The 18,941-nt window shown below is 45.2% G+C and overlaps 1 protein-coding gene and 1 long non-coding RNA gene across 2 annotated transcripts in view; one reads left to right on the top strand and one right to left on the bottom strand.

Moving 5' to 3' along the window:
- The window catches only part of LOC144762276 (ATP-binding cassette sub-family C member 10-like), a 1,522,948-nt gene that overhangs the window by 881,567 nt on the left and 622,440 nt on the right, over positions 1–18,941 (top strand). The window contains exon 10 of the mRNA XM_078647417.1: positions 12,945–13,116. Within this exon, the coding sequence (XP_078503543.1) occupies positions 12,945–13,116 (172 nt within the window). The remainder of the gene's footprint in view (positions 1–12,944; positions 13,117–18,941) is intronic.
- LOC144762277 (uncharacterized) overlaps positions 1–18,941 on the bottom strand; it is a 59,861-nt gene that overhangs the window by 19,671 nt on the left and 21,249 nt on the right. The window lies entirely within an intron of this gene.

The raw sequence follows: 18,941 nt of genomic DNA, 5'->3' as shown, positions 1-18,941 counted from the left end.
CACTTTATCTGTTTTTTCCTGTTTTGTTTCTGCTTGGCACTGCGCATCCTCAGCATCAGAGATCCGCCTCTCCGCCATATCTATCCATTCTGTGTGCCAATCTAGCCTTTCAATAAACAACAATACCTTAACTGGTGTTATTTAAAAGGCAATTTGAATAGGTATACTAAAAGTATTACGCGTACAGAGACAAGGATTTGAAACGTGCTCATGGCATTGTATAATTAAAGGAAAGAGAAAACATGGGATATACAGTTGTAACAGCACTGTACATCAATAAATGCAAAACAACCCAAATTGGAATTGGTGCTAAACATGTGAAGGTGACACAAGAAGTGGCAACTCAAGTGACAATTGTGATCAGCAGGAACGGCGCATGGTGTCAAGGTGCTTAGATATATACAGGTAGAGTTATTTGAATCTAGCCACATTGGGGGATGCGCCATCTATTGCACTGAATGGTCGGCGACGTTCCGATCCTCTGTCGTCAGGATCATCTTCAGGACTGGGTTGTGAGTTGGATTGGTGCTGTACAAGGAGGAAAGGAAAGAGGGTAAGGGTAGGGGATGGGAGGGTGGAAGGTAGGCGCGTGCTTGTTCCCCACTCCAATCACATAACACCCAACCCCCCCCTTTCTTCCTTTACCCACTCCTTCAGAGTCGCATAGTCACGTAGCCCCGTGGACCATTGTACTACTTACTCACCCACTCCACTCCACCTGATCTACCCCAGTGACATAGCCTCCCATTTCCACCCCCTGCCTGCGCCCCCCCGTGCTGCCCACTTTGACGCCGGTTGCCCGCGCACGTGCCTGCCTTCCACCCTATTTTCATATGCTTACCCTAATATCAACGCGGTTTAAGGGTTACACTCCTGTAGTCTTGTACAAGATCTAGCCTTTCAGACATGCGGTCCACTCAATGAATCAATCTTCCCGTCTATGTTGGTCAGCGTTGCCTGGATTGTCGAGAACATAGTTTGAAAGTTCACGGCGGTAGCAGGCTGCGTACTCAACGCAGGCGCTGATATCTGTTCTACCCCAGAGTTGTCCGACATTTTCTTTGCCTGCTCAAAATTAAGTCTGGGCTGATTCGGGTCCGGCTTGTCCATTGTCGCTGGTCAGTAGCCGCCAAAGCGCCAATCCGATGTTAAGCCACAGGCAGAGCCCGATTCTGTTGGTTGGGCGCTGCAGTGTGTGCGCCCGCGCCTGGCGCGCAGTCCATGGAAGTGGACATTCTTGAGGCGATAGCATGCTTTCAGAAGGACAGTAGGAGCTCCTCAGAGATATGCCTCGCCATCTCCAGATCTGCCCAAGGAGCGTGGGTGTCCTGCTTCAATAGCTGACACTTTCGAGGCGATCAAACATGGTGGGTGTGCATTAGCAGCTCAGTGCACGTGGGACAGGGCCTCTAGCTATGGGTCGCCTGCTGCGCGATCTCACCTCTACGCCAGCGGGACCCGAGACTCCAGCTGTCCAGTCTGCAAAACCAACACTGGTCTTAAGGCCGGGGGGCACAGATGAACAGTCAGCGCGGGACCCGCTCCCGCCCGCGTATTCCGTCGGGACGCTGCGCAGGGCCCACCATCGGTCGCCGAGTCACACCAGCTGGGCCCAGAGTCCCCTGCCAGCAGCGAGTGAGCAAAGGAGGGCAAAGCAGAGGCACCGACCTCCGGGGCAGGCCCCGCAGTGCCACCGGACACCGCCGCGGTCCACCCCTCACCTGCCGCAGCCGGGTCCCAGTCAAGCGCACGGCCTGCCGCTGCAGGCCGCCCCCACCTCAAGTCCTCGGCACAATTAGGGCCCCCTCGCCCCTGGCCTCCGCAACGCCATAGAAGTCAGCTGCACGGCTCCGTCTGCGGCGTCCCTCAGAGCAGGAGAGGGACCACACAGACAGCTCTCTGCGGCCTCCGAGGCCGTGCCTGCGTCTCTCATCGGCCCTGCGATGTCAGCTGCGTTGATGCTGTTATCGATGCCTTCCCGGGAAGTGACACTTTTGGATTTCAGCGCAAGCGGTTGCCACAGTGTTGCGGTGCGTGGATCCATGGATTCTGGTGCACAGGACAGGCTGGAGAAGGAGGATAATGTCAGGATTGATAGGCGACCGCAAGGAGCTCACCTACGAAGCGACCATCTTGCAGGCTGGGCTAGCTTCACTCCCTCTCTAAGGCCAATATTAAACCTCAGACCCCTAAACGTCTACATCCTATCAGATCACTTCCACATGCTCACTCTCCAACAGGTGCTCCCACTACTGCAACAAGGTGACTTCCTCTCCACTCTGGATCTAAAAGACTCCTACTTTCATATTCCTATTTACCCCTCTCACAGAAAGTATCTAAATTTTCACGGTGGACGGACAACATTATCAGTTGAAAGTCCTTCCATTCGGAGTAACCACAGCACCCAGAGTCTTCACCAAATGCTTTTCAGTGGTAGCGTCTCATTTAAGAAGGCAACACATTCATGTGTTCCCTTAACTGGACGACTGGCTCATAAAGGCCAAATCCCACAACAATTTTGTGCAGCACACACAAAACTATCCTGCTACTTTACGTCTTAGGTTTCACATTAAACCTCGACAAGTCTCACCTTCAACCATCCAACTTACAATAGTATCTAGGGGCTACTCTGGACACCTCAAAAACTCTAGCATACCCCAATCCAGGCAGGATTCACTCATGCAGGCTCTAATATTACAATTTCGACCTCAACACTTGTTGCAAGCTCGAGTGTTATGCAGTTAATCGGGATGATGGCTTTTTGCATCATCCAGATGCGTTCCTTGCAGGAATGCTTAGCACATTATTGGAGCCAGGCTTAAGGTCAGCTGACAGATCTGGTGTTAGTGGACAGCCGCACACATCACTCTCTGCAGTGGTGGAATGCACAAAACCTTTCCTGAGGGCGGCCGTTCCTCGACCTGGTTCCACAGATAGTACCAACAACAGACGCGTCGCTCACCGGCTGGGAAGCTCATCTACAAAGTCAAACTGTTCAGTCTTATGGACCCCTCGACAGAAACAACTCCAAATAAATCACCTGGAGTTACTAGCAATCTTTTTAGCACTAAAGTCTTTCCAACTTTTGCTACTAGGCAAAGCTGTCCTAATACGTACAGACAACATGACAGCAATGTATTACATTCAAAAGCAGGGGGGGACACACTCTCTCCAACTTTCACGCCTAGCGCAAACTATAGGAAGATGGGCTATTCCTCAAAAGATATACCTCCTCGCGGAACATCTCCCAGGAGTACACAATCAGATTGAGGATCTGCTCAGTCCGCAAACACAACAAATCCACAAATAGGAACTTCATCCTCAAGTTCTTCTTCCATTCTTTCAAATGTGGAACACCCAGACATAGATCTGTTCGCCACACATCACAACGCAAAATACCCAAACTTCGCCTTCAGGTATCCACACCCGTTGTCCAAAGGCAATGCGCTATGGATGAACTGGTCAAACAAATTTGCTTATGCTTTTCTGCCTCTCCCGCTCATTCCGTTAGTGGTTCGGAAACTCAAACAGCATTCCCTCTCAATAATCCGAATTGTTCCAACATGGGCCCGACAAGCATGGTTCACAATCCTCTTGGAACTATTAGTAGTGCCACATCAGAAGCTACACCTCTCACCCAAACGTCTTACACAGAATCATGGAGAGATAAGACATCCAGATCCCAATCAACTCAATCTTATGATCTGGCTCCTGAGGTCCCAGAGTTTGGCTAACTCACTCCCCCACGAGATTGCATGAATGTCATCAAAGAGGCTAGATGTCCTACCACAAGAGCATGCTATGCAGCAAAGTGGAAGCGATTAATTTTTTATTGTACAAATAAAAAAATCAGCCCACTAGATGCTTCCATTCAAAACATTATCTGTTTTCTCTTGCATCTACAACAATGTAATTTGGCATATACATCTATACGACTACATCTAGCTGCATTAGCCGCTTACCTCCAAAACAGACAACACGTGTCTCTATTTTGAGTTCCTGCTATCAAAGCGTTCATGGAAGGTCTTAAAAGAATAATTCCACCTAGAATTCCACCCTCCCCAGTCTGGAACCTCAATATTGTCCTTACCAGGCTCATGGGCCCCCATTTGAACCTCTACACAAATGTGAGTTACAGTTCCTCACTTGGAAAGTAGCCTTCCTGGTAGCTATCACATCCCTCAGGAGAGATAGTGAACTCCAGGCATGAATCATACAAGAACCATTTTTACAAATGCATCATAGTAAAGTAGTTCTTAGGCCTAACCCAAAAATTCTACCCGAGGTAGTTTCTACCTTCCACCTTAATCAGTCTGTTGAACTCCCGTTTTTTTCCCTCAACCAATCTCAGTGGTAGAACGTGCTCTTCACACACTAGATGTCAAGAGAGCGTTACTATACTACGTATACTACACACCGCACGTTTCAAATATTCTCTAACACAAGGAGCAGTGGAGAGCCTCGGTTTTTGGCCCATTGAATTGAAGCGAGTTAACTCGCAACCATTCTGCAGTTGCCGACATGCACCGGTGGAAGGTGTCCCTCGAAACTGTCTCTTTACCCTCAAATGAAAAGATCAGTTGAGTGTCATCGGCATAATTGATGACTAATATGCCGAATGACTTTATCAGACTTACTAGGGGTCGAAGATATAGATTAAAAAGGATCGGACTGATCGCAGACCCCTGGGGTACACCCTGCATCACCTGTCGAATGGCTGATCGGAACGGTGGTAGCGCCACAGCTTGCTGTCTATTACAAAGATAGGATGTTAACCAGCTTAAAGCCAGGCCAGTTACCCCCGCACTCCGAAGGCGGCCCAGTAGAACCGCATGGTCCACCGTGTCGAACGCGGCCGACATGTCGAGCAGCACTAAAGATGCTGACTTACCCCTGTCGACACGCGTTCGTAGATCATCCAACACGGCGACCAACGCGGTCTCAGTACCATGGGCCGGCCTAAAGCCAAATTGGGCTACATCCAGACAAGAGTTAGTTTCAAGGAAGTTGGATAATGTTCTTGTGACCAACTTCTCTATGATTTTTATCGGAAATGGTAGAAGCGGAATGGGCCTGTAATTGGCCGGACATAGGGGGTCCAGAGAGGCCTTTTTTAGCAAGGGTGTTACTATTGCCAGCTTCCAGCTGTCTGGAACTGACGCTGTAGCCAACGACTGACAGCAGATGGAGTAGAGCGGGGGAAACAACTCAGCTTGGAATGACTTCCAGATTTTGTGTGGCATTGGATAAAGTGGTGAACCTGAGGAGACACCGTTGGCCAGTACACAAAATTCCTCCAAGGAGGGGATAGGAAAACAGGATAGCTGAGGATGCTCTACCCTGTCGTCGTTCCACTCAGAACTCGAGGAATAAGGAAATTCTGAGGAAGAAGGCAATGTCGGGTCAGACTGACCAGAAGCCAAAAGTCCATTCAGAATTGTCCTAATTTTCTCCTCAAACGCAGAGGCCAGGGAATCACACAGTTCCTGCAAAGCCGGGATAGCTGGAACTGCACAAGCTGGATTAGCTAGATTATTAACCAGCTTAAAAAGGGTCTGCGACTTATTGGAAGCCTTGGCCAAGGAATCTTCCAAAAACTTTGCTTTGGCCCTCTTTAGATGGACTTTATATTCCTGCAAGGCCTCTTTAAATGCTGCCCTATCAGACTTCCTATATCCTCTCCTCCAAGCCTGCTCCGCCTGTTTACAGCGAAGTTTCTGCTGGCTAAGATCGCTAGTAAACCAGGCATTGGCTCTCATAGGTTTATCCCTCACCCTTCGTAAAGGGGCCAGTTCATCCAATGCTGTCAAAATCTGCTGGCATAGGGCGGCATAACTCTTGTCCACGCTGTCCTCCACAGTAAAAGCTCTAGGCAGTAATGTGGGTAGACTCGACTCCCTTAATAAGCGAGACCATTGTCTACTGAACTTGAGCCTGCTCGGACCATTTATATTTAACGGTCCTCCATGCAAAGAGATGGACATGAGAATCAGTGCGTGATCGGTCCAACATTGATCCAAGACCTCATTAACTGCAACCAGCTCCTTGTCAGCAAATACTAAGTCCAAAGTGTGCCCCTTAGCGTGAGTGGGTGACAGCACAAGTTGCTCAAGTTGTGCATTACTACACGCTTGGCAAAGTTCTCTGTAATCCAGGTCTTGAGGGCCAGTGGCCCATAAGTTAAAATCGCCCAACACTATGAATCTAGCATGGGAGTTTGAGAGGTCATAGATCAGGTCGATCAATAGCTGGGAGGCCGAGGTAGTCAGGGAAGGCGGTCTATAGCAAAGAAGACCTGCTACCAGAGTACCACCCCGCGCCGTTATAGAGAAGCCCATGAGCTCAAACCCCAACACCTCTTTTACCACAAGCTGCGAGAGGGAGAGGGAGTCTCTATAGACGTATCCCACCCCGCCACCTCTACCAGAAGCTCGGGGAGTGTGTCTTATGAGGTAACCCGGTGGGCAGGCCCAACCAAGCTCTACCCCACTGTCTGCTTTTGTCCATGTCTCAGTTAAAAACAATATATCCAGATTTGAGGATTCGATTAAAAAAGCAATCTCAGCGTGATGCTTAACGAGGGAACGAACATTAAGCAAACCACAGGAGAGGGCACCATGAGGAGATAGAGGCAACAAATGCTGCTTACCAAAATCAGTGTGGCCGGTCGGAGTGCACAATTCCTCCAGAGGGTGTACCGACTGAGGAGAGGCCACTACGGGCACACCAGAAGCAACCGGGACGCGAACGGGCGCAAACGGGCTTACCTCTGGCGCACCTCTGGTGCGCCTACGGTGCGCCCGCTGCGCGCCTGCTCGCCCATACCTATTTATAGTATTACGCCACGCGGGGGTCCGGCTAGTATAGCCTCTGGACCCGACCAAATATGGCGCCTGAAAATGGCCCAAGCCTCAAACACCCACCCAAGATGGCGGTCGGATCGCCACAAGCAGGGACCCCACTAACTAAGTCCCGCCAAATGCGGATGAATGACGATTATAGTGCAGGTAAGCCTGACTATACCCCAAATTACAGTAGATGGCAAGCGCCTAATAAGTAGGCAGAGAATACAACAGCGCGATCAGAGGCAGCGCGATTTAAAACAATATGCCCAGGTATACAGGATATGACAGATTAAAAGTATGCACAGCAATGCGCGCGATAGCGAAGTAGGTCTTCTTCTTCGACAAAAAGAAACTACAAACAATCGAGCCCAAGTACAGATGGCAATCTATGCTAAAGTATACAACTCTTCAAGCCAAGAACAGATGCATACTGGTAGGTAGCATTTTCCTTTCCAGCGGGGTCGGCGGCACCATATCTGCTCCACTGTTCTGTGTGCTGGAAGAGCCAGCACTGTCCCTTAACATATCTGCCAATGTTCCATCTTCTTGAACTTCAATTTGGCTATCGGGTGTGTCCGCCACTGACCACTTTCTCTGTGATGTGCTCTATGGAGCTGCACTTCGGCGTCCGCTCTACTGTCTCTACCGGTTCTTCTTCGGTTGCCCATCGGTACTTTATCCCAACGTTCGAGCCATGACCACGCATCTTCCGGGCAGTCGAAAAAGTTTGTCTTACCCTGGGCAACCACTGGTAGCCTTGCGGGAAACCATCATAAATAAGGGAGACCCATAGTCCGAACCTGCTGCTTAACCTCTACAAGCGATTTCTGCTGGGCTAGTACTTTTCTGGTGCAGTCATGGAAGATGAATATTGTATGATGTTTAGATTTCAGCAGACCCTACGTGCAAGCCGCTCTGAGAATACAGCCCTGATCACGGTAAGAAGATCCTAGCAATCAATGCTCTGGGAGGGTCCCCGGCTGAGGGCGTTCGCCTAGTGCATGGTGTGCACGCTCCACTGTTAGCATATGGGTTAATCCCTCAGGTTTGAGTGTATTTTGTATCCACTTCTCCAAAAAGGATTCTGCTGAGTCCCCCTCCACTCGTTTTGGAAACCCCACCATGCGGGTATTGTTACGGGGGGATCATCCCTCCGCGTTCTCCATTCTGTCCTCTAGTATCTTAGACGTGGCTTTCAGTCTCGCCACTTGGTCTTTCAATGCGTCAATATTTTGGTCCAGTCCACCAATCTTTGTTCTGAGGCAGTTACTCTCTCTGTCCCACCTCTCCCCACCTCTATAGCTACTGAATCTATTTTGCCTTCTAGGACCGTGGGTTTCCCCTGTATGGCCTCCATCAGTGCTGCTCTGGATGGTGCCATTTGGGCATTGAGGTCTGTTTGTCTTGTGATTCATTGTGGCAAACCCTGTGGTTGGAAATCAGTAAGTGGGTGGCACACTGATCGTTTGATCAGTGTGCTGTGTCTGACTGAACACTAAACACTCTAGTGAAACTGTAAGCGGTGGCTAGGCTGCTAAACTGCCTGCTAGACTCAGGCACGCACCACTATGAAAGATTTACACACTGTTAATTACAATGTAAAGATTAAACTTAAAACACAATTACCGTTCAATTCTTTTTATTCTTAAAGAAAGAATTTACTTATTTAATACTCAATTCAAAAACATCTTCACCTTGATGTTTACAAAAACATTGATATACGTAATTTTCAGGTAAACAAAATAACAAGATACAATTTTATCCTTTAAGCAATGCAGATGTAGATAGCCCAATGCATTTCAGGACTTGTCATTGTCCCTTCGTCTGGGGAAACACTGTAAATCAAAACATAATCAAAAATATAACAATTAGTTCAGCACTTAAGGAGATCTATAAGTTCAACTTTATATTTCCATGGCTCAATACAATTCAGTTAAAGGTCATTACATCAGAGTGGATAATGTATGCTTGCTGAAAAACCAGCTTTGTTATGTATTCGTAGATACTTTTAGGTGGTGCGATATTGGGATTAGTATTGGACAGTAAGTGTATCTTTGAGCATGTACAAACTCATGCTGACCTGGGTTTTTATAACGGAAACGTGGGCCAAGGATTCATCGGGCCCTGACCTCATTGAAGCAGTCCCAGACGGGTATTGTTTGACTCGGCAGGACAGAATTGGCCGGGTTGGTGGGGGACTAGCGATCCTGCATAGAGATAGCTCTCAATGTCGTATTACGCCCCTATCTGACCCTAAGGACGCCATTCAGGTACTGTACTTTTCATTACATGACTCCTCTTTGTCTCCATTTAACGGGATTTTGGTCTATCGTCCGCCCGGTCCTAGAGCAGATTTTAGTTTAAAACTGCTTCAGTTCCTGGAGCCCTACTTTGGCCGTGAGAACCTTACGATTCTGGGTGACTTTAACTTTCATCTAGAGTTATCGGAGTCCCATGACACCTCGGCACTGTTGGAAGCATTGACAGCATGTGGTCTCACCCAACTGGTGAAAGGTCCCACCCACCGAGCAGGTCATACGCTCGATGGGATCTTCTCTAACGATCAGAGACTGTCTGTAATGGATCCCTTCTCTCTCTCCTGGTCAGACCACCTGGCCGTTCCCTTTAATGTGGCCTTCCCCAGCCAGGAGATTCCTAGGAAAGTTCCGAGTACTACTGAAGTACGTAGAAATTTTAAAAACATCGAGGAACACTCTTTTGATCCGTGGATCCCCAGTTTGTCCTCTACTCGGGAGATGGATCCCTCCCTGGCGGTGCCATATTATGACAATGTCCTTATAGAGGCCTTGGACGAACTGGCGCCGGCCCGGTCCTGTTATTCTGCCAGGAAAAGACCAACAGCCCCCTGGTTCTCTGAACAACTTAGACTCCTTAGACAGGAAGTAAGGAGACAGGAGCGTAAATGGCATACCAGTTGGGATCCCAAAGACAGGGAAGCTCATAAAACCCTGCTCAAGAGATATAAGTTGGAAGTCATTGGGACCAAACAAGACTACTTTGTGGCCCTGACTTCCTCCCTCTCATCTCCCAAGGAGCTCTTCAGGATCGTGGACTCCCTTACATCTCTTCAGGTCCCCGATCCTGTCATTCCATCTCAGGAGCTCTGCAATGACATAGCTCTCTTCTTCCAGTCCAAAATATCGGACATTTACTCTTCCTTGGAGTCACTGAGGCTCTCAACGGCTGAGCCATTGGCTACTGTGGTCCCGGATGTCTCTCCTGCGGAACTTCCCTTAGCCGGCTGTTTGGAATCCTTTCCTCCGCTCTCTTTACAAGATCTGGAGACGCTGCTTGATAAAACGAAGTCAGGGTCTCCGTTAGATGCCTGTCCCCTTAAGATTTTGAAGCAGTGCAGAAGATCTCTCTTACCCCCTCTATTAGACATCATGAATGGGGTAATGAGGGAGGGTGTCTTTCCACAGCAGTGGAAAAATGCTGTGGTTAAACCTCTACTTAAGAAACCCTCCCTAGATCCCGGGGTATTAAAAAACTTCCGCCCCATCTCACTGCTTCCGGCCCCCGCAAAGATGCTTGAGGCCCATTTAAATGGGCATCTGGCTGTCTTTGTGGAGAACTCGGGCTGCCTGGACCCTTCCCAGCATGGTTTCAGGAGGGAACATAGCACCGAGTCTGCCCTCACCCTGGTGCTCGATTCCATCCGTATGAGTGTGGATGAGGGTCGGACATCCCTCCTGATCCTCCTGGACCTCACGGCTGCCTTCGATACCCTATCTCCCCGTGTCTTAACATCCCGTCTGGGTGAGATAGGGGTCCGGGGGGCAGCCCTGGGGTTGCTCTCCTCTTTTCTCGATCATAGAGAGCAGAGGGTAATGCTGGGAAAATTTCTATCTCCATCCCTGTCTGTGCAATGTGGGGTCCCTCAGGGGTCGGCGCTTAGCCCTACCCTTTTTAACATCTACGTGACCCCCCTTGCCAGACTTATTAGATCTTTTGGGATGGAGGTAGTTTCCTACGCTGATGACACCCAGATCCTCGTGTCACTCTCCCAGTCGGTTGACCTGACAGCCTCCAGATTTAGATCTTGTATGGAGGCTGTCAGCCAGTGGATGATTAACAACTCACTGAAATTGAACGGGGAGAAGACCGAGGTGATGGTGTTCGGCGGTAAGGAAGACATTTGGTCTATGGAGTGGTGGCCTGACTCGTTGGGCGCCTGCCCTAAACCTACCTCCTCGGCTAAAAATCTCGGGGTGATGATTGACCCCATCCTGGGTATGTGTCAACAGGTCAATAGGATGGTATCTACCTGCTGGGGTATAATCCACATCCTCAGGAAGATTAGGAACTACCTTTCCTTGCAGGCAAGAAGACAACTTGCTGTCGCCTTGTTGGGTTCTCGTCTGGACTACTGCAATGCGCTGTACGCTGGACTGAATAAGAGTCAGCTGCAGCGCTTGCAGGTAGTCCAGAATGCGGCAGCCAGATTTGTCCTTGATCTTCCCCGACGCTCTTCGGCCACACTGGCCAGGAAGCAGCTTCACTGGCTCCCGATAAAGGAGCGGGTAGTCTTTAAGTCCATGTGCATGGTCTATAAGGCTCTGGCGAAAAGTAGCCCTACGGGCATTGGATCCATCCTGTCTTACTACAATCCTGGCAGGAACCTCCGCTCCTCCAACCATCTTCTTCTCCGCATTCCCCGTATTCGGAAAACCAGATGGGGCGGCAGGGCTTTCTCCTATTTGGCTCCAAAATGGTGGAATGATCTTCCATTGGAGCTAAGGTCCCTTCCCTCCCTCCAGACCTTTAGAGCTGCCCTCAAAACACGCCTCTTTGTACAAGCGTATGAGTAGTTGCATCCTGCTTTTTGATTCTTTTTTTGGTAGGCGCCTTGACACCTTCGGGTTTTAGTCTGCGCGGTACAAGATGCATAATAAATAAATAAATAAATAAATAAATAAATGCTGCATCACATATATTGGCGATGGTTGGTTGGCATGTATGTTTTCTTCATTAACCAGAATATTGGGGGACTGAACCATTGGTTTTACACCCAGTGGGTGGTTTTAACCTACAGTTCAGAGTAAGTTGTGTTCTTGAAGATTTTGCACAGGTTTTTCTTGCACAGGTGATGATGTTTCTTACACTGTTTCTCACATCTACGAATACATAACACAGCTGGTTTTTCTTCACCTTGATGTTTCAGTATGGTGTAATATGTATGTGTTTTGCAATGTAAAAAGTACATATAAAAAAATCTTCATTCCAATACACTTATTGCTTTCATATTTGTATTTAGATAATATGCATTTCTTGTCCTGAAGAAGGTGACAACATTTTTAACTTTCACGAAACGCCGCGTCAACAGTTCTTTTTACTAATTTTAACTCCTTTGCAAATATATTGTTTTTCCATGATATGTATGAAAAGGACGAAACTTTTGTATTAATGAAATTTTGTTGACATTAATTTGTTAACTTATTGCATTTGCACTTTGTCAAGATTTGAGCAATATGATGAAGGTTTTTAAATAAGTTCTGAATAAATCTCGTCATAAGTTTTATATTGATTTTTTTAAGTGTATTGCTTTTCATTGCTTCACAATTCAGCAATCTGACAGTTGTTTCTTTTCTTTTCATTCCTTTGATGTTAAGTCTATCTAAAGACTTTTTGGGAGTAGTTATTCTACATATTATATCACATGCACCTTACATCCGGTTTGCCCATGTTATTTATTGGTTAGATTTGGCTTGTTTTTTGACTCATGAAAAGGGAATTCTTGCTTTGTTGATACATATACCCGTTGTCTTCCTTTTCTAAGTACTAGGAAACCTCCTTCATATTTTGGTGATGGTTCCTATGGGTGCCATATAATAATACATATACTTAAATATTCTTCAGGTATGAATTGGAGATTAGAATGCAAGAAACAAAGAAACCCAAGATATAGAATGTTTGTAAATAATACTTTGTTGCAGATTATTCACCTGTAAATTCTCTTCCACTATTTTGAAAAAGCTAAATTCCTATAACGTGTGCCCCAGAATTGTGAAGGAAATCTGTTATTACTAGAGTCCTTACACTTCAGTTTGCGTTTCTAGTGTTGCTTACTTTTTTCAGAAAAGGCGGCTGTGTATTTATCTCCGATCAAGAGCATGGATTCGGCTTTGTGGCACAGGAACCTTGGATACAGTTTGCCACAGTGAGAGAGAACATCCTGTTTGGAAACATGTTCAATGGCAGTTTCTACCAGCAAGTGATTGAGGCCTGTGCACTGACGGAAGATCTCAGTGTGAGTAATAGTGCAGATCGTTGACTTTCATATATGTCTGAGTAGTGACAATGCTCATGTCAGCTGCATGGTTGACCCTTCTCTTTGATTCTTATTTTATTCTCATTATTGCATGTGACTTCAATACCTTTGTAGGTATACCAACCTCAGCTACCCCGCTTCCGCTCCTACCTTCCCTGTCATTCTACAGCTCCACTTACATCTGGACATTTTTCTTCACTCAAATCATAGGCTCAAACCCTCCCATCCTATCCTGGAAACCTCCAAAAAACAGCACTTTTTGGATTATCAGTGACATTAACCCCACCTTCTGTCTTATAAGTCAAGACTTGTTTATTCCAGTTATTCTGTTAGAGATGGTACTTGTATCTTGTGTAACCTGATCTAGTTTACATGCATGGTGATGGTCATTAAGAATTCAAGAGCTTAAACTCTTGAAAACCCTCAATCTATCACTGAGAGTAAACCAAGGCCTTTCTGTTTTAGGAAACTGCTGCAGACTGAACTTTTCGGACATTCATTTGATTATCTATATCCAGGGTTTCTGGACGCAGATGACAAAATTTGAACCATTTACAGATCTAGGATCCGTGTCATGCCTGTTAATATCTGAAAATTACCCACAACGCTTACAGGTGCTCTAAATCCTAAGGCAGAGTGACTCGTGAGCTTGTTGAGAGGGGAATGACAACCACAAGGCCTTGAATTTTATTCTCTCGGTGATCGGCAGCCAATTAAGGGTTTTTAAGGTTGGTTTGGCTGACTGGGTTTTTGGTATTCCAAGTAACATCATTGCTGCGCAGTTTCGAGTGACTTGAAGCTTTCTTAGTGTTGCCATGGATGCGCTCAGACAGAAGGAGTTGCCATAGTCCAGATGTGACAAAACCAATGCCTGGATATGAATTCTCCATGCCTCCATTGGGAGCAATGGGAGTATTTTCTGGAGAGATCTCAGAATACCAAAGCAAGCCCCGGTTATCTTCATTGCTTGATGGTCGAACTTGAGAAAGTTGTCTAACCAGACACCCAGACTCTTTATCTTGGTTTTGGGAGTCGGTGGCAAATCTAGGTACTTCGGCCAGGTTTGAATGGGGCCTACACTGAGGTGGTTACCTAGAAACATCAGCTTGGTTTTTCCTCCGTTGAGTCTGAGGCAAGAATGCTCCATCCACAAGGTGACTTTCTCTACACATAGTTCAAAGTCCGACGGAAGGTTGCCGGCCCCATTAAGAGTTATGACCAGCTGAGTGTCATCCGCATAGGTCATAATCTTAATTCTGTGGGGCACGATGATATCGGCCAATGGCTGCATAAATACATTAAAGAGAGTGGTTCTCAACGAGGATCCCTGTGAGACTCCGCAGTTGAGCTCGAGTTTCTGAGATGTAACATCCCTGAAAAGACTTGGAAGGTTCTTTTATATAGGTAAGATTGTATCCAGGTGATATCGTTCTCTTGCATCCCCAGTCTCCTAAGTCTCTCTACTAGAATGGAGAGGTTGGCCGTATCAAAGGCAGAGCTTAGATCAAGGAGGATGATGGCAACTGCTCCTCCCTGATCCAGGATCTGCTTGGCGTCCTCTACCACTGTAAGAAGGGCAGTCTCAGTACCGTGGTTAGGACGAAACCCCGTCTGGGTGGCATGTAGAAGATCATGGGTCTCTAGGAAATTCAAAAGCATAGTTTTTACATATTTCTCCAAAATTATTATAGTTACCGGTAGCAGTGATTATTGGGCGGAAATTTCCTAAGTCGCTAGTGTCTAGGCTAGGTTTTTTCAATAAAGCCTTGACCATCGCATGCTTCCAAGGGCCTGGAACAAAATCTGTGGACAAGGAAAGATTTATCATTTCCAGGAGGCTTGGTAGAATCACCTTCCCTGCTTTATGTAGAATATGTGGGGGAGCGGGCTCTAAAGGGGAGCCTGATTTAATTTGTGGAACAATTTCTGTCAGCTTGTCCAGGTTCATTACTGAGAATTCTTTAAGTACAAGCTCTAAATTTTGTACGGGCATCGTGGTATCTGCCAGATAGATAGGGCAAGGAGATTTGCGGAATATGTTATAAAGTTTATTATTTTTCCCTTGAAGAACTCTGTGAGTGCATTGCACCGTTCTCGGGTGGCCTCAATGGATATGTCATTTGTTGTGAGTTCTAGAAGATCCTGTGCGATCCTGAAGATTTCCCTGGGAGTATTATTAGCTGATGTAACGATCTCTCCATAGTAGGTTGCTTGCACTGCTTTTATCATCATTCAATATGCGGCAAAAGAAGAATGGCAGTGTGAGTTTTCACCTCAGATTCGGACTGAACTCTAGCCGCCAACAAAGATCCACCTCAGTCATCCTTCCTTGCACAGTAAGCCTAACCTACATGCACATTACTCTGCTCACACCTTCTAGATACTGACTGATGCCATTGTTAAAGGTTCCTGTTGCAGCCTCCAACAGCCCCTGGGGCAAACATACATGATAAGATCTTTCGCATTTGTAACTAGTGTTCTGAAGTGACTCAAAAGTTGACATGCCAGTGTGCTATACAACGTACCTACAATAAATAATTGAGACCCCCTGGTCAACTACTATAAAGAAGCAGAAATGTATTTCTGTATGGTGTTTTATTCCCACACTTGAGTCTGTTTAAATTAGCAAAGGGAAGATATTTGTCTTATATTTCTATGCAAAGATATCCTGAAAGATAGACCAAACTGTGGGAAGCCCCTACAGCTTGTGGACTTAAGTTTCACCAAGGCTTTTGTCCTTCTTTTTAGACCACATGCTAGGATGCAGATAAAGTTTCTCAACGCTTGATAGAGTGAAGAGAGACCATAAATACACATGAAGGCATAGATCTTCCTTCCTATAAACACACTTAAAGTCATTGATAGGAAGGGTGATGTAACATGCGCTTGAATCTATGCTTTCTGGTTTGTCTTCTTTCAGCACCTCACTTCCTGCCTTTAATTTGGCTAGCCCTGCTTTGCTTCACTTCCTAATTCTTTGGTACTGACTTATTGTCCTGCACTGGTGGCGTCATCTTTGTCCTCATGTTGTACTGCGCAATTCACAGTCTCTTGGCCATTTGACGAGTGTGGCTAAGATACTAGATTTTGTCCTTCATCTGAATACATCTTTGCACCAGAAGCCTACAGGAATACTTTAAAGCTATCAATCTTCTTTTTTTTAAGGTACCTCTGTTTCTCACTGCACCATTAAAACATGGGGATGGTGACATGGTTATGGACCAGCCTGACAATAAGGGAAGTTCCCCAATAAAATTAGATAACAAAATGCCTGAAATGTTACCTCATATTTATGAGATTATCTTAATGTTCTGCAGGTATAGATATCACTAAATTATTTAAAGTAATAATTGTTGATCATTCGCTGAATAAAAGTAAGAAAATATTTAGCATAGATACTATTGTCCAACATTACCGAATTGTCGTTTTTGCAAAACATCCAATCCTTATCTTCTATGGTCTGTAAATCCACCCAATGGTTCTTGACTACACAATCACTATCTAATAATACATACCTTTAGAACTGCATTTTGATCTATTTGCCTTTGTTAGCACCAATGCTCCATACACAATATGGTATGTGTCTTTCCGAGGGTGTCCATGTTTTGGTCTAGTGCATGCCAGTAGCACTCACATTGAGAACTGTTGATAATGGTTAGGAGTACACAAGTTATCAGAGTACGCAGATGATGATAAAGTGGAGGCTATGCTGAGCAGAGACATGGTAATTCAAAATGTATAGTCAGAATAATATTCAATTTAAGAAAATGAAATCACATATAGAAATATCTTAAAGAGCTGCATTGGCTCCCCTTTAACTAAAGGATCATGTTTAAATCTAGCTGTATCCTTCCTAAAAGATTGTACAGTCAGAATTCTTCTTTATCATCAGATACATTTAGTAAGGGCTCCCCTATCTGCTGTTTTAGATCAAGAAATAATCTTAAATTCTCTTTAAAGAAGTTTAAACTCAGAAAATGGGGAGGAAACCCTACTCAGAATTCCCTCCCTCATAAAATAAGAAGCAAGCTTAAATTATTCAAATTCCAAGTAGAACTAAAAACCTGATTTTTCAAGTGATGAGAGTTACATTTCTAGCCACTGTGAACGCTATTTTAGCTATCTACAGCGACAGAAATCTAATTCATGTGTGACAGATTACTTTACAAACTCTCAAAATAAATAAATAAATCATATGTAAACTGGAGATTTGTAGGATCTTGTTGCTTTTTTGCTTTGCTTCGCCACTGTCTTTCTTGAGTCATAAGCTCCACTTTAGGTGTATGCAGTGGAGTTTTAGCACACTCACAGGAAGGACTTTGCACAATATTTTAAACGTGGTAGTCTCTAATGTATCTCTAGTGCTAACAGTTCAAAATCATTTTCACAATGTTACTTGTAGTCCCTGCAGCCATTTTAGGTAGCATGTAATAACATTATTTTCCAAAACATGTTTTATAAAAATAATAAAAACTGTAGGCTTACATATAATTAACGACACACATACTATATAATTAGTGTGTGTGTGTTTTATTAATTCTATGTAAGCTTACCATTTTTATTTTATCTCTGTATCCTTAAATGTTTATTCAGTATTCAAAATATTCATAAGATGGTTTAAATTAGTTACAAAATGTTCTCAAGTGAAAGTTAAAATATATACCTCAATTTTGCCAAATTACAAATACATCTGTTTAATCTAAATACCGCTCTTTGTGCAATAGGATTCAATAATAAATTCAGTCAAACATGATATAGGAAAACGATGTTATTGTAAAAAATATTTTTGAAAAGTTATTTTTGTAAAACATGTTTTGGAAATAATGTTATTTATATGCTACTTGTAATGGCTGCAGGGACATAAGAAGTAACATTTTGAAACATGGTTTGAACTGTTAGCACTATACACAATTATATATATATAGAACAAAACCTCTGCTCCACCTGCAAAAGAGCACGCCACGAGGGCATCTGGATTTAAGGCTTTTTTAAGAGAGACGTGTTTCAGCGGACACAGCAGCCTTTCTCAATCTAATCAGCGCCATGTTTTCTTAAGCTTAAATACCCAGTATAGTCGCAGTCGACCACTGTGTAAGACTCAGCATCCCTGGACCTGTGATGTGCCGCTGCTGCGGGCGCCGCATGTGCCACACATTTATGGGGCCGGGCTTCCGCATAAGGGAGCTGGCCATTATTGTATCCCTAACTGTGGGCACGTTGTCAGTTTGACACTGACTCTAAGTTTCTTTTAAAAAATATAGCTAACATTTGGACCTATACATTTTATTTTATATAAATTAATTGAATGTGTGTAAAATGTAGCAAAGCCCGGGGAATGCTAGTAAAGGGAGCACCCATTGGTGAATCACTAGCGTGTGTGATTGCTGCATTATTTATTACTAACTTTGACGTTGTGCTTTAACTTTGGATAAAAGTTATCATGAATTCTAGCACCAAGAAGCCAATATTGGTAAATATGTGTGCTACAAATAATCCCTAACATACACTGTGCATACAGTATATTCAATCTGGTGCTTTAATCATAGGCTGTTTTAAAGCATTATGATAAAAATCGAATCGTGCTGAAGACAGCCTTAATTGGTGTTGGATCGAGGACCCGGAAGTCTGTACACCTAGCAGACAGAGATAAAGCACCTTGTCAGAAAGTTTAGCGTTTTCCCTACAGGTGGTGCTTGTTGGCCTGTAGCAGGGTCAGACACATGTCCTGGATTCCTGGCATTTAATTGAGTCTATCCCAGTTCTGCGCCGCAGTGTTTCTTGTGCCCCACCTGGCACACATCATG

The sequence above is a fragment of the Lissotriton helveticus genome, chromosome 6, assembly GCF_964261635.1.
Source record: "Lissotriton helveticus chromosome 6, aLisHel1.1, whole genome shotgun sequence".
Taxonomy (NCBI): domain Eukaryota; kingdom Metazoa; phylum Chordata; class Amphibia; order Caudata; family Salamandridae; genus Lissotriton; species Lissotriton helveticus.
Note: the sequence above shows the minus strand (reverse complement) of the source record. Positions and strands in the feature narration are given on the sequence as shown.